Source organism: Monodon monoceros, unplaced genomic scaffold (assembly GCF_005190385.1).
Source record: "Monodon monoceros isolate NGI ecotype Baffin Bay Population unplaced genomic scaffold, NGI_Narwhal_1 Super_Scaffold_5, whole genome shotgun sequence".
NCBI lineage: Eukaryota > Metazoa > Chordata > Mammalia > Artiodactyla > Monodontidae > Monodon > Monodon monoceros.
Window position 1 is genome coordinate 59,911,627 of NW_021703782.1, and position 15,939 is coordinate 59,927,565.

Below are 15,939 nucleotides of genomic sequence, written 5' to 3' on the forward strand. Positions count from 1 at the left end.
AGGGGATACCAGCTTGTGTGGGTGAGATGGAAGCACACTTCTGACTAGAAACCCCTGTCTCTTTGCGCCATAATAAACTGAAAACCAAATACAGGAGTATCTGAAAATACTATCTCTTCAGCATGTACTGGGAATCCTTTTCTTAAGAATGACGTGATTTCCAAAGTGTAAAAATGAGTGGCAGTAACAGAGTAGACAATGCAAAACTATAGAAGATTTGAATTCATTTTGAAAGCTTTTCAAACTAAGGCACAAGCAGTGCAGGTTTAGTTCTGACTGCAAAGCTTAGGAAATCTGTCTAAAATGGCCTACTTTGCATTTATGTATATATAAAAATTGTTTCAAGATTTATCTTTATTGTCTGCAATTAGTTTGTATATGTTGTCTCCTTGGGCAACTTCTGCCTCAGGAACTGAGCTGTTTATTTCTCCTTCTTCCAAGAAAACACCCTTAACAGTGCGCCTCCACTAAGAGCTCAGTGATATAGTGTCTTTGTCCTATTATGCAATTCCTATTTTTAACTTGTACAGTAAAGCTGTCATACTAATAATGTCCTCATACCAAAAATTAATTTTGGTCCTTGAAAGGTAAAAATTTATGTGCCCTGTGTGTGTCAGTGTTCTTGGCAATCTAATTGAGCAGTTTTTTTCCCCAGACCATCATTATAAATTTGACAAATTTGGCAAACCTATAGGAACTATTGAGCTGAAAATGTGCATTGCGTTTGTAAATTCTAAGATTCTTCGCTTTATCCCTGACTTAAATTTTCCATTAAGAAGGAGAACTCAGAAAGAACAGGCAATACATTTGAAGAAATCAGATCCTTAAACAAAAAAGGAGGACCCAAGAGATGAGTAGCTCAGCCTTTTTATTTTTTCTAGGAGGTAATGACCCAACTCTTAAACACCACAGTTGTCAGTCTTGGATTTGCTGTTGCAGCTAGAAACCGCAGAGGTCCCCTGTGAGAGCTGTGCTGGCTTTGCAGCCAATTCTAGTGTCATAGTTAGATTCTTAATTATTAAGAATGCCTTCCTTCTCTAAATTTCTCATTTTGATTGCACCTACTATTTTGTGTGTATCCATTTTTAAACTGACACTTATTGAGTTTTTACCACAGGCCAAATATTGTCTTTTCTGATTGCCCGCTAAGAACCAGGAACTGGGTTAAGTGTTGTGGATTCAACAGTGAGCAAAACAGATACTCATGCGGTTTACGATAGTGTGTGTGGGAAAGAGAGAGAGATATTAAATCATCATTCCCCGCGCCCCATGTGTAGTTATAATCTGTGATGAGCACTCTGTGGGAAAGGAATGAGGTGCCCTGAGAGAATGAGGAACTCAGGGGTGTACTCCCTGGGCAGTGTTTTGCTTTCATATGCGTGATTCCTTTTATGTTCACATAAAGTCTTTGATACTGGAGTTCCCATCCTCACTTTGCAGATGAGGAAGGCGAAACATGGAAGAGGTTAAAGTGCTCTTTGTGCTGTACCTGGGATGCTCACGTAACAGTTAAATACGAGTGAAAGGGAAGTACCGATTGGTTGGTGTACAGGCATGGAGGTGGAGCTCTTTAAAATAATCCTATTCTTCATTTGCCCCTTCCGGAAATTTTGTGTCAGTGTATCCCCTGAAAAGATAAACAAGCTCTTATTACAACTTTGAAATGATGTGGAAATAGTTCAGAATGTTTGTGGCAAAACCAGCTCCCGGCAAATACTGCACACGGGTAATCGAATGATACAGATATCCTTCATCATCTGTATGCACTCCTTCAGCTTCCTGGATTAGCTGCTGCACATTTTAACACACTGCCTGACTTTGGGTGCAGCTCCTCCCAAGGTCAGAACAGAGTTACTTTAAGTTTGGTCCACTGGTGGCAGACCAGCCGCATTGCCATCCCCTGAGATCTTGTTAGAAATAGAATTATTTCTCGGGCACCACACTAGGCCTGTTAAATTTGAATTGCTGGGGGCTGGGCCCAGCAATCTGCATTTTAACCACCTCTCCAGGTGATTCTTAAGCATAATAAAGTTTGACCAGCATTGCCCTTCAGAATGTGGAGTGCTAACACTAGCCTAAAGGTAAATCTGCAACCATATGATACAGATGAGAATTCATGTAGGCCAATGAATAAATATCAGCTATTCTGCATATTCAAAATATTAGAACTGGAAGGAAGCATTAAGATTAACTGGTGAAGCGACATCTTTTTAATGTATGGAGAAACTGAAAAGGGTATGCGTGTGGTAGTAAATTATAGACGGATGCATTTTTGTTAACATCCGTTTTATTCTTCCTACTGTGTTTTCTAATAAGTCAGATAATCAAGTGTATTCTGGGTCAGTAAGCTTACTATGTCTGTTTTAGAATTCCTGCTTAGAGATCAAGAAAGGACCCTCATGAGAAATCATGCATAGATTTCATACAAACACATCACCTCTCTGGGAAGAACTCCAGGTGGACGATCCTCGAAGTAATTTCTTTGTAACTGTCTATGGCAGGGGGTCTGACCCTGGATTTAAGCTTGGATTGGCAGATTAATAATAATCACGTTAGTTTTTCAAAATGCTCTTCCAACCGTCTTCTCAATTTTCCAGCTTGTTTTCTCCCATTTTCATGTTTGCTTTCACCTCCATGCAAATGGATCTGGAAATATAGCTGCTGTTTATTTATTTGGTAGTTTACAAAACATGCCAATGTGCCTCTGGGCATGAGTACAATATAAATCACAAGCCATAAATAAATGACAGAACAACAAAAACAAAAATAAATAAAAGCTGAAACGCGCATGCCTATGTAACTAGTAAGTCTTTCTTATCGGGGAAAACGGAGTCAATCCTATATACATATATCTCTCCTACCTGTGGGTATTCACACTGTTTTTTTCTTAAAAAAAAAAAAAAAAGCTGACAATGCCAAGATTAGCTGGCTAATAGAAAAAAAAATTGTAAGAAATAACTCTTCTAAAATAATTCCAATGGTTGTAGTCAGGTGAGGGAATATGATTTATTTAAGCTTTTGTCTTTTTACTTTTCCATATTTTCTTGCATGAGTAATAATAGTGATAGCTGCTGTATATATTCAGTGCTTGCTATACAGTGTCATTTAATTTTCACAATAAGCTTGTAGGGCCATTGTGTGTTTACTGTAAAAACTTCCATAAATTCAAAGCATCTGAGGAATTTGCCTGAGTTACTCAGGTAAGGACTGGGTCTGAGGTTGGACCCCAAATCTGCCTCCCCGCAAGCCTCTTGGTTTACTCCTCAGCATGGCTTGCTCCTCCCTTGCACTCCCAGCCCTGTGGGGGGCCCTTTCATTTCCTGCTAGTAATGATCTGCAATCCTGGAAACAGTCTTGTAGATAAATGCTCTTTCCTCCCCCGGAGGCCAGTACATTTCTCTCTCGTATGCTGTGTTCCAACCCACCACCAGACTCAGCTGCAGAGGCAGAGCTGACAAACTGCAGCCCCGAGATGGGGCACTGAAAGGAACTTACAACGTGAGATGAGAAAAACAGCATGTGAAATGTGACTTTTCCTTGTGAGCTGAGGGAAGTTCCCAGGTCCAGATGCTTCCCTCATCTCAGGTCCGCCTCTGTCTGCAAGACCTGATCACTTTCTGCTTCTAACCTTGGCCATTCCCATACACCTTTCTCAGGAAACCTGTGATGTGGGTTGGGTTTATCTCAGGGTTAATTCCCGCCTCCTTTTATGAGTACCTTGTCCCGTATCTGAGTTACTCAAGCTAGAATCATGTCCCAAGGACAGCAGCAGAACTGTCTGAGGTGGATTTGGGAGTGGCATCAAAATTTCTTCATGATGTGTAGAAAATTGTTTTTTGGCTGAGGCACAGAATTTTTTTTTTTTTTGGTGGAACAACATGCTAAGTAGTGTGGCCGCCATATTGGTGAGGATAATATATTGTGAAGTCAGGGGAAGGGAGAAGGCACTGTGGTCTCGCTGCTCAGGGTATGAGGAAAAGGGCTCGTCAGGGGTTGAAGAGCCTGGTCTAGACCTCAAGCTATTTGAATTGCAGTTCATTTGCAGATTGGGCTGCACCCTGGGGAAAGCAGGAGATAGACAAAGGTGGACCTCCTTTCTCTCTCTCAGCTCAGCAGTGGTCTGATGACGTCCCTTTGGGTGCCGAAGCTGAGCTGAGCTAGCAGCCACAGGCCCCTGCAAATGAGGTTGGCCAGATGTCCTTTTCCATGTGTTATCTGGAGAAAGAAAAGGGTAGAAAGAATCTCTCAGAGCTTTGGACACAGATCATATGCATAAACAAAGTCAATGCTTTTGATGCTATACTGACAACAGTCAATCAGGAGCTGGAAACAGTCTCTCAAGGAAGTCAGGTACCAGGGCTGCTCCCTCACTTCTGAGCGAACTCATTCTTTCTAGGAAGAATCTGGAGCATGGCTTTAGTCTCCCCAGTTTGATCCTCAGACCTCCATTCTATCTCTGCAAATGGCTGGCAAAACACAGCTTCCCCCTGGCACATGCTGACGTTGGCAGACCGGAGACAGGAACGTAGCAGTTACGTTCCAGCTGCTCCCAATCAACATTCCATTGCAGGCTGGCTCTCCTCTGTCTTAACTATCCTGAACTGATTTTTTAAAAAAAGTCTGGCCCTGAAAAGTGCTGATGACAGAAAGGAAGAGATGGAAGAGAGTGATGGCTGTTAGAAAACAGAAGTTCAGGATAGAAAGTCAACTTCAGTGGTGGATCAAATAGATGATGAGTGAATCTACATTATACTCAACACAAAAGAAAAATGATTCATGGAACTCTCTGCTAGTGCTTGCACCAGGGCCAAACCTGCTCAAGTGTAAATAAAACTATTGGAAGGTGAAACACCTGTGGAGGGGAAGTGTAAGGGATTCTTAACCATCTGTGTGAGGGTGGGAGGAGGAGAGGAAAGAAAGTGGGAACCGTTTAAATAACATGCTCACAAGTCTGGGGACTCATAAAGGTCTTGAGCGCTATCCATTTGGAATACTAAGAAATTAGTCTACTAGCTTCTAACTTTGAGAAGTGGTAGTAAGGACGTTCATGGACTTTTGTGTCTGAACTGTTGTAGAGGACTTATGCCACTTCTAAGCTGTGACTTTGGGCAAGTTGGTTAATCTTTGTGCCTAGTTTCCTCATTCGTCAAAACAAGGGTCGTAATAGTCTCATTACCCTCTCACAGGGTGGTGCGGAGGATTAATGAATGAATGTATGTAATATGCTTGGTACAGTCCCAGGCACGTGGTAAGCACTCTGTGTTACATGTCATGATTATAACTTGCTTTTAGCATCCCAGAGACCTCCTCCCTTTGGTTATCTGCTCATCCGTCATTCAGGTGATGCAAATTTGGTAAGGCTTCCAGTCTCCCTAGTCCAAGTTCCAAGTTGGGTAGATCTATTACAGCAAATCAGCCATTTTCAAATGGCTCAACCTGATTTGGAGTTAGAGGAGAAGTGCTACCTTTGCTGGAAGGTTGTAAATCAGTGACGGCATCTAGCATGTGACTAAGACCTCTCTGTAAGATGGAGACAAGACCATCTGGTCAACCTTAATGGAGTCCCTAAATTTAGTCATGACCAAAGTTTAGATTTCCCGGCTTTGTGGTGAATCATAATATTTTGACTTTTTTCTCCAGTTGGCCTAAGTTGGGTTTTTGCCCCCTTTATTACTGTGGGGGAAAGACTGCCATTATGTTTTATTTTTTCTTGTTTGCTTTAAGTAACAGAACTCCAGGTTTCTTGAGAGTATGGTGGAAATATTGTCCTTGTAAAGATGCTTTATGAATCATTTTCATCCATCATTCACATCTTAGTATAAATCCAAGTTAATAGCTGACAGCATATGAAGGCTGAACAAGCTTGTCAAAAAAGAGGATAAAGAGGTTCATGAACTACTTTGGAGGGTTTTGGGTGGCACAAAAGTACTTAGTGCCATCACTAAGTACCTTCTTTTGAGAAGGTAGAAAGAAATGAGGAAGGCAGGAAAATGTTTTGAGGAGGCCGGAAGCAGGAGAGGCAGAATGATACAGTGGGGGGGCAGGGTGGGGCAGAATACTGGTGTGGTCTTCACACCAGAAACCCTTTCTGCAGCTCCAACTCTTTAATGGATTTCTGATTTCCAGGGGCTTCCAGGGCGCAAGTCAAGGCCATGAGACAGGAGGAAGTGAGAATGAGATAAGAAGGAAGGGGGGGTGGTATTTAGATGAAAGAGAGAGACAAGAGACACAGAGGGAGGAGAAAGCCTTGGGAGCGAATAAGGGGAGGAAGCAGAGAGGCCACATCAGAAACTCGGATCACATGGGAGGTGGGGTGGGAGTGGGGAGATGAATGAGACCAGGGATTTCATAAGCCAGGCTGGGTATAACAGTCCAGTTGGAAATTCTGAAGCTACAAACCCCAGGGCCTCGAGGGAAGCTCATTCTTGTAAAGTCAGCCTGCTTGGTTAAGGACATTGTCTTCATGGAATCCAAACGGATTTACAATCCTTGCTTCTTCCCTGCAGTCCACTGTCAGGAGATTACGGATTTAGGACACAGAAGTTGGTTCAGAATTTGAAAAGTTCCCTTTATAGCAAATGAGTCTACGATTGCGGGGCACTCTCCTCAAAAGAAGGACTGCTTCTTTTTCTTACCCCCCTGCAGCAGAAGACCAATTTCTCTGCAGAGAAGACAATGTTTGGTACGGTTTGGAGCCTCCATGCTTTGACGCTGGAGCTAACTGGGTAGGTTAGGTAGCTGGTGGAGTCAGGCGTCAACTTGGGGATGAGAGTCCCCGGCCCTCCCGACTCACGTCTAGCGAAATGGTTCACAATCCAGCAGCGAGTACGTTTTCAATTCCGATTTAGGTGATGGGAGATGAACGTGTTCATCCGGGACCAGCCAGTCGCAAGAGTGTCCCCGGGCTTCCCCGCCGCCTGGCTGCTACTGCCGGGACCCTGTCAATGAGTAAAGAGCTCGGTACTTGGGACGGCTGTTCACACGTGAGCGCTAGGAGCCCCAGAACCCGCCCGAGAACCAGTGGCCACCCAGAAGAAGCTCGGGCGGCGGCCATTTCCAAACCGACGCCCACGCCCGCCGAGCGGTACCAGCGAACAGCAGGTGTCACCCTTCTGCTTACAAACCCCAACTGCCTCCAGGTGCCTCGCGTGCTCTCTAAACTTGTGCGTTCGGAGCCACGGCCCCGTGGGATGGCTGCACCCTCCCGCGCAGCTACCGCGCGACCCTGTGTGCCGGGGGTCGCCACGTGGCAGCGGCAGCCGGACACCGGCTGTTGCGAGCGAATGCGCAAGGGGGCGGGGGCGGCCCCAGCCGGCGGACGAAGAGCGAACTCGCGGCGGAGGTGAGGAAGGTGCGGCGCTTCCAAGTCCCTCCCCTTCCCGCGGCGGGTTCTGGGCGCACGGAGCAGTGCGGGGCGGCGCCGCTCGGGCTTGTGGTAGAGGCGCTCGCACCATGGCTGACGCTCCCGCTCCCGTCCGGATCCCGGCGCGCCGGCACTACCGCGTGCAACTGCGCTTCGTCACCGAGGAGCAGCTCTTCGCTGCGGGGCCGCTCTCGCTTCCCAACCCGAAGTCTCTGCGGCTGGAGGTGCACCCGGCAGGGGAGGAGGCGGACGCGACGGTGACTGACGGTGAGGTACTGGCGCGACCCACGCACGCGAGTCGCGCTCGGAAGTGGCGGACCCTGGCGCGTGCGTGGGAGGGGGCGCGGGGTGCGGTCCTCGTGGCCCTGAGCAGGTGTGCGCCCCCTCCGCACGACAGCTCGCCGGGGGGGAAGTGCGGGGCTACCTCGCCTGTGCTGAAGAGGCCCAGATGGATCTAATTGTGTCTGACTGCGCTCAGAGAAACTTTGGCGCTCGGGGCACACAGGCTCTGCGAACTAGTCTCGGCCATAACTTATAGGTTGTCCAAAGTGAGGCGCGTGATTTCCTCGCCGGGAACCTATGTCTCCTTCCTTCCGGGCCTCGCTCCCTTTCCGAGGCAGTGGGCCACCTTCCAGCCTGAAGCTCTCTTGAGGGCGAAGTTCTGGGTGTAGGAAGGACTGAGCCGGGTGTGCAGCAGTCTGAGCCCCTGGGGCGGCTTGTGTGGTGTCTACCAGGCATTAGTTTTTGGTTCAGAAGGTGATCTTTATCAAGGACGTGCAAGTGCAGCCCCCTGGGTTCCTCGAGCCGAGCAGTGGGTATATTAAAGGAATGCTGCTAATCTTTGTGGGATCCCGGACCTTTTTGAGAATTCGAGGAAACGTCTAGAACGTGGCCCCAGAAAATGTGTATACTTGCGCACCAAACTTTGCATATAAATATGAGGGGGTCACATCTCTTTCCTGCAGCTCATATTAAGTACCTGGTCCTAATACGCGTAGGGAATAGAGCCTGAGGCAGCTGCAAGTCTTTTAGGACTCCTCAGGTTTCTTCCGACCCTAACTTCTAAGGCGCTGTGTAGAGTTTAAAGTGTTCTGCGTTGTGGTTTGGTTCCAGTGGGAATTTAAAGTACTGACCTCCTGCTCAGTGATAATTAGGATACCGATTCACTGCTGCATCTCTAAGGCCTTAGAACAGATCCAGGCACATAGTTGGCACTCAAAAATTGCTTGTTGTAGAGTAAAAGAAACCCTTCACGTGTGTCTTCTCCCTTTACTCTAGGCTGGGATAGGGAGGTTTGGGTCTTTAAACATTAAACATCATTTGACCAGTATTTTAGGAAGCCTGAGGTTGGGCAAGAGATCAAAAGCCTTACTCAGCAGCTCATTGCTTTCTCTTTTGGAAAGGAGAAGAAAAGAGAAGTAGATTTCAGTGTTGCTCCTGGGAATTCTGAAACTCAGGGTGCCAGAAAAAGAGTTCAGTTTGCCTGTTACGGTAATTTTGTTTAATCTGTAGCCATACATAGAGAGAAACAGAAGAGCAGATTTGAGATATACATGGTACTTGCTGTCCTGTGGCTTTTCCACAAAAGTGCCTTAAAAGAAGAAATATTAGAGGTTCAAGGTGACTGAAGTTGTAGACTCCCCAGAGCACACCCAGTGCCTGGCCTATGAGGATATAATTATCTTACAGAGAGGAGTAAGTTTCCCCCGGTGTAGCACATCAAGTCTGGAGATGACTTGTGTGGTATGTATTAAAGCAAATTAATGGAAATAAAAAGAATAATTAAAGCTAAGGCAAGCAGTCATTGCCACAAGATTTTGACTAAATTCCTTGGGAAAGATTCACTCACAAAAAAGCAGAGAACTCGCTCTCCTAACAGCTTGAGTCCTAACATGCATTCTGTATATGAACACAGTTACTAAGGTTTGCCACTTTTTTATGGAGAGTTTTTGGAGAACAATTCTGGAGTTTTTTTTAAAAGTAGCTCATTTTACTATATAACCAACTAGACTCCTGTGGATGGTGAGCAGAGGTGAGCAGGCAGAGCAGCTTACAAACAAATCCTAATGAACTATTAGAAGAAACATTCTATTGTACTCAAATAATGTACATTTAGTAGCAGCATTTTGAAAGGGTAGAATTTCTCCTGGAATAAAGATTGGCCCAAATTCTTTAATGGATTATAAGAAAGGGCCTAAGCAATGTACCATTAGAAAACTGTATAGTTTCTTAACTCATATCTAGAATTAGTTATTAAACAAGTAGATTCTGGAGTAACACTGCCTGGACCCTTTTATAACTGTGCTACATTTAGCAAAACTTTCATCCTACTTAACTTCAGTTTTTTCATTTGTAAAATAATACACATGTGTTATGATAATACACATGTTATGCGGATCAAATAGAAGAATGCAAACACCATGCTTGATGCAATACCTGGCATATATTAAGAGATCAGTAAGTGTTGACTGTTTTCAATAATATTATTGAATTATTGAATAATTATTGAATAATATTATGTCTTGTCCCCAAAACAATAGTTTTCTCAGGCTGTTCTGAGGAATAGCTAGGCTGTATTTTTGTGAAGATGTTTCAAAGGAAGCTTAATGAAATCTGATAATAGCTTGGAAAAATCTTTTAGATTCCTGGCCTCAATAGTTTGTCACGTAAAGAATGGAACAGAACAAGACAAATCAGTTTTATTTTCAATCCCTCCAAAATTGACAGTGATTTTATGAGGGGAACATACCAGGGGATACAGCCAGTAATGTGCTCTAGCTTGTGGAGTCTGGGAAGACATTCATCTATTCCTTTTTTCCTTAACAATTTTTTGAGCCCCTTTCCTGCCAGGAGCCTGCCTGCATGCTTAGTTCATCCTCCTACCCCCAGAGCCTTCCACAGTACACACAAGGCATCAATAAATGTTTCTTGAGCGAGTCAGTGATTTAATTCAAGAATTTTTAAATCTTGCTAAAATGAGAATTAAAATACTGAGTACTGAGAGTGCAGGCTCTGCGCTGTCTCCCAAATGATTAAGACACTGGCTTCACCTACAGTCTAGAAGGATGTTTTAAAATATAGTGAGTTAACAGACAATCGGAGGTATAGTAAGGTCAACAGATCAGGAGCCAATTGCCGTTGAAAAGATAGTTTGTTACTCAGTTCTCAAGAGAAGAGGGCACAGCATGGGGGGGGGGGTGAAGAGAAGCGCTGGAGTCCATCAGGAGGCGGGGGAGCTGGGCAGCTGTGGGCAGGAGCCTTCGCCGTGCTTTCTGTGGGAAGGAATGGCTGAGGCCGGGTGGGCAGGTGTAGATTGGCTAGTTTGAACAATTCCAGTGGATTCTGGTGCATACACGCTCTCCCTAGTGGTCGGGTATCTGGCCCTGGGGTGATGAGGGCAAGTGGATAGTGGCCCAGAGTGTGACGGCCCAATAAAGCAGGTGGTTGGAGTGTGGGCTTTGGATTGGTTGGATTATATTTGAAAAGTGTGCTTGCAGGTTTGTTGTTTACTGTCTTTAGGAATTGGTTTACCCTGGGAGGGGCACTCTCTCCCGGCATCAGCAAGGCCCCTAATGTCAAAGCCTCAGAATACAAAACGAAAAGACATGGTTAATACAAGGGAGAATCAGAATACAAGGGAATTAATAAGTATATAGGGTGGGGCTGGGTCCTGCTGGGAGAGGAGGGTGGCTGCAGGTAGGAAGGGCTTGTGAGTCAGGAGTTGAGTTAAGGTGATGGGGAAGAATATACATTGTTTTCATACCTCAAGTGTATTAAAGAACTGGGACTGGGAGGGGAACCAAAAAAAAGTGGGGAATGAGGCTGCTTCTTCTTCACTCCTTTCTCCAGGGTCTCTGTAAGCCCCGTGCTGTGGGTCTGGGGGAGGAAATTAAGAGCTGAGACTGTATTGTGCAAAGGCTAAAGGCAGAGTGGATCTCCAGGAGAAAAGAGAGAACTTTTCCTCCCTTCCTCAGTTTAGAGTTGTCTTTTAGTTAATCTGGAAGAGTTTGGAAAATATGTAAATAAGCCACACTGATAATCCAGTATAAAAATGCAGTGGTTTTTGTCTCTGAGAGGTTGTGAGAGGATGCTAGGTCTTTTGTCCCCTCATGGTTGCTCATCTCATTAGAGGAGGGAGAAGAAACGTCAGAGAAGCATATCCTTTGTATCACATGGGAGGACTAATTTTCCTTCATTCAGTCTGTGATAAAAGTGTTAGTAAACTGAGGTCTAGGGACAGAATCTGGAAGTCAGTCACCTATGTATGACATGAGCATTAATTACTTTTCATTCCAAAAATATTTATTGAACATCTGTTCTGTGCTAATCACTGTATGGGCAATACAGGGGCTAGATAAAGACCCAGCTTTATGGAACTCATGTTTTAATTGGGAGAAGACAATAGCCAAAGACACAGCAAGATAATTTCAGATTGAGGTAAATGTTTTAAAGAAAACGAACAGAATGAAAAAACAGAGACATTGAGAGGAAGGCTGATTTAGAGAGTGTGGTCAGGGAAGGCCTCTCTGAGGAAGTAATCTTTGATCTGAGGCAGGAAGGATGAAAAGAGCCAGCTAAGCACCGGGCTGGAGGAAAACTATCACAGGCCAAGAGAACAGCAGGTGGAAAGGCCCTGGAGCTAGAAGGAGCTGGTGTGTTTGAGATGGCCAGTGTAGCTGATGCTTGTTAAGGGGGAGGGGGAGGAACGTAAGTTAAAGTTAGCGTCACAGTTATTACTGGAGCATAACAAGCTACCTCTGTGACTTAAAATAACTATTTTATAATGCTCCCAGACAGACTCTGTGGGTTAAGAAACCAGGCAGGGAGTGGCTGGGTGATTCCTTTGCTCCTTGTGGCATTGACAGGTTACTCCTTGGCACACAGCTGGTGGCCAGCCTGGTCTGGGGGATCTAGGAAGGCTTCCTTCACCTGGGTTTGCATCTGGGCTGGTGTGATGCTTAATTTTGCTTGTTAATTTGGGTGGGCCATGTGCCCAGATATCTGGTCAAACGTTATTCTGGATGTTTCTGTGAGGGTGTTTTGGGATGAGGTTAATATTTAAATTGGTGACTTTGAGGAAAGCAGATTCCCCCCCCCCGCCCCCGAAAGTGGTGGGCCTCATCAAATCAGTTGAAGGCCTTAATAGATGAAAGACCGATCTTCCCTGAGCAAGAAAGAATTCTGCCAGTAGATGGCCTTTGGACATGAACTAGAATGCTGAGGCTGTCAGTATGGAGACTACAGGTGACCTCTGCATATGGCGTGGCTTCCTCCTGCGTGGTTTCTTCACGCTGGGGCTTTCTACCAGGGAGACTTCTGGCTCCAAGTGGGAATTTTCCAGCACACAAAGCAGAAGCTGCATTCCTTTTTGTGATGCATGCGTGGGAGTCAGCTGACATCACCTGTGTCGGGCTCTATTGGTCAAAGCATTTATTAACCTGCTCAGGCTCAAAGGGAGAGGATGTAGACCCCGCCTCTTTATGGGAGGAGTATCAAAGAATTTGGGGGCAGCGTTTTAAAACTGCCAGTTAGACCATCTGGGTCATGTAGGGTGTAACACACACACACTCACACACTCTCACACTCACATTCTCACTAATGGGGTTTTGCAGGAACTACAATAACAGCCTTCTTCATCACAATTACTGAAAAAGCTGGTAGAGGGCATGGGTTTGGATGTATACCACAGTGGGCTTTCTCATTCTTCTCTTATAAATTGAACTTGCTCCCACTTGGGGTGAGCACCCCATAGAATAACTTTTCTCCAAGCAGCAGACCAAGAAGCAAGCAGGGAGGGGGCCGGAGTGAGCAGGTCCTATCCTGCTCCCAAAGGCACAAATCAGAGAACCCTGTGGGAGACAGGGCGGGGGTGGGGAGGGAGGCTAGACTCCTCACTGGGGCACAGCATTTCTCAGTGGGGCACAAATAACATTTGTGCTGGGGACGTTCTTCCTTGTGAGAAACACTGCAGCGTGGTTAGCACCCTGCGCCCCGCCTCTCATACCCCAGTTTCCGTCACAGTGAAGAGCAGTCTTCTCGCGCGCTAGTGGCGCTTCCGTCACGTGGACACATGAGGGAGGAGCAATGCAGAACTCCCCCTCCTGCCTGCCCCAGCAGTCACAAATGCAGCACACCCTAACACGCCTCCATCTAAACTATTTGGAAAACAACTACATATTTCTCTAGCACAGTAGCCTCTCCCCCAAACAGTAGTATTCCTTCTGTTCACGGGCACATCTGACCTTGCTGCTGTTTGATCCTAGCAACTATCTCGATATTGTTGCCCTGAAGAGTTGTTTGAAGATGTGAAATACCGTCAGAATCCTGCCCAGTAACTCCTTTCTTCATTGCTATTTTACCAGAAGCAGTGCTCTCATGATTTCATTATAGCTTTCCAAGGAAGATATTTAATGCAGTGAAACTGAGGCTTTCAGCTAGACCTGGTTTTGTGTTCCAGCATTATGGGATGTATACCAGTGAAGAAAAAGCGTTTCCTTCCTCTGTCAGGCAGTAACGGTACCTCGAACGGATGACAAATGGAAAACCGTTCAAGGCCCTTGTGCATCTGAGTCTAAAGACACCAGAAGTGGAAATAGATGAAGAGACTTGTTTTCCTGGCCAAATAAAGACCCTTTAAGATCCCTTTCCTCCCCCGTTTTCAATAGTCTTACTAAATTGTGGTCTGTGATCAGTACCAATGAGTAAACTAGTCCAAAGACAGGCAATCCGCTGATTAATACTTAGTGCCCCGGGAAGAGAAAAGAGGCATGGGGATCTCGTGCATAAACTGTAGATAGCATAGTTGCCCGTAATTTTCAGAATTGTTATTCAAAACAAAGAGGTTGTTGAAGGGGAAGAAAAGCAATATCACTGACGTCATATTTGTGCTTTGTGTTGTGACTGGCCACAGGATATTGGAAGTAGATAATTACTTGAAAAGATGACGCTTATAAAAATGTATCAGATTAGAACCATCCTGATGATGAAACTCCTTCTGTACCTCCTTTCCCCCTCCTGTGGTCACAGGTGATGCACTCTCTTAACCCTGGCACACTGGAGCATGTGGAGTGCGTTCTGTCGTCAGTAGCCTCCTCCTCCCAGGATTTTCCTCCCTTGTAAATCCCCGGTGCCTGGGAGCCTTCCCCACACCCCTCACTTCCCTCTCTATTTTGCCAGGGTTTCACCCTGAAGATTTGTGGGTAAAAGCTGAGGAGGTTAGGTTTTTCCAGTGCATTAGCATTTTAATAGGGACAGATTCCTTGCTCACTGGAACGCCCTTATATTCTTGAATAAGGTCTTTTTTTTTCAGGTCTGAGAGATGGCTGGGTATCCCAGATCACTTTTTAATTATTATATTTACCTCCATTTAGCTAAGCTACTCCTTCGTGGTAGGTGCTACACGCATTATCTCTAGCCTCACAGTGACCTGGAGGGTAAATAATATTTATTTACCCTTATTTTATTGGTCCCTTATTTTATTGGTCCATTTTGTTCCAGGTATATTGTCCTCAAAACCTGAGCACCTTCCCCTTTCCATGATACCATCTTGTGTTTAGCTACCCGGTCTTTAGCCTGTGATAAAGTTGGATGTCTAGCTGCAAACCCATAGGATGAGAAAACACTTGCTTGTTGCTTGGAGGGAGCTGGATTCTTCAGTGAGCTTAGAAACCTGAGGGAGCGGGTAGAGTGGCTGATAGTATTGTTCTTGGCGTATTTTAGACAGAAATGAGGTTTCCTGAATTCCAGGCCAGCCATCTAAATAAAATTCTGTGACCCTTTTTTGTTAATTGCTTCTCACCATTTGAACCTCTGTTTTATGATAAGGCTGGTGAGGTGGTTGGATCAACCAGATCAGATTCCCCCATTTACTGGCTCCATGACCTTGGGTAGGTTTACTGGCTCCATGACCTTGGGTAGGTTTACTGGCTCCATGACCTTGGGTAGGTTTACTGGTTCCATGACCTTGGGTAGGTTTACTGGCTCCATGACCCTGGGTAGGTTTACTGGCTTCATGACTTTGGGTAGGTTTACTGAACCTGCCTGAACCTTGGTTTTCTCTCCTGGAAGCTGAGATAAGTTTTACCTCATAAAGTAATGGGGAAAATAAACAGAATAATAAAAAGTGGAAAAATTCAAAATGACTTCAATTAATTTCCAAAGTAAATGGAGTCAAAGTTACCAGATAAAAATAATGCAAAGATATTTGACAAGCAGTTGTAAAGCTAAGCTGCCACTTTTTTTTTTTATTTTTATTTTTTTTATTTTTTTATTTTTTTTTAAACATCTTTATTGGGGTATAATTGCTTTACAATGGTGTGTTAGTTTCTGCTTTATAACAAAGTGAATCAGTTATACATATACATATGTTCCCATATGTCTTCCCTCTTGCGTCTCCCTCCCTCCCACTCTCCCTATCCCACCCCTCCAGGCTGTCACAATAAGCTGCCACTTTTGTGGAGCTTACATTCTAGCACCATTCAGAAAGCGTCAGGATTCTTTGTCTGTGCTGGACTTCCTGCAGGACTGTTGGAGGACATGTATATTTTGTGATTGCAATAGATTCATTGTGTATAGTT

At 45.0% G+C, this 15,939-nt stretch overlaps 1 protein-coding gene across 1 annotated transcript in view; it reads left to right on the forward strand.

Moving 5' to 3' along the window:
* Positions 1-7,452: 7,452 nt before the first annotated feature.
* The window catches only part of LOC114884591 (histone-arginine methyltransferase CARM1-like), a 262,834-nt gene continuing 254,347 nt past the window's right edge, over positions 7,453-15,939 (forward strand). The window contains exon 1 of the mRNA XM_029203636.1: positions 7,453-7,630. Within this exon, the coding sequence (XP_029059469.1) occupies positions 7,453-7,630 (178 nt within the window). The remainder of the gene's footprint in view (positions 7,631-15,939) is intronic.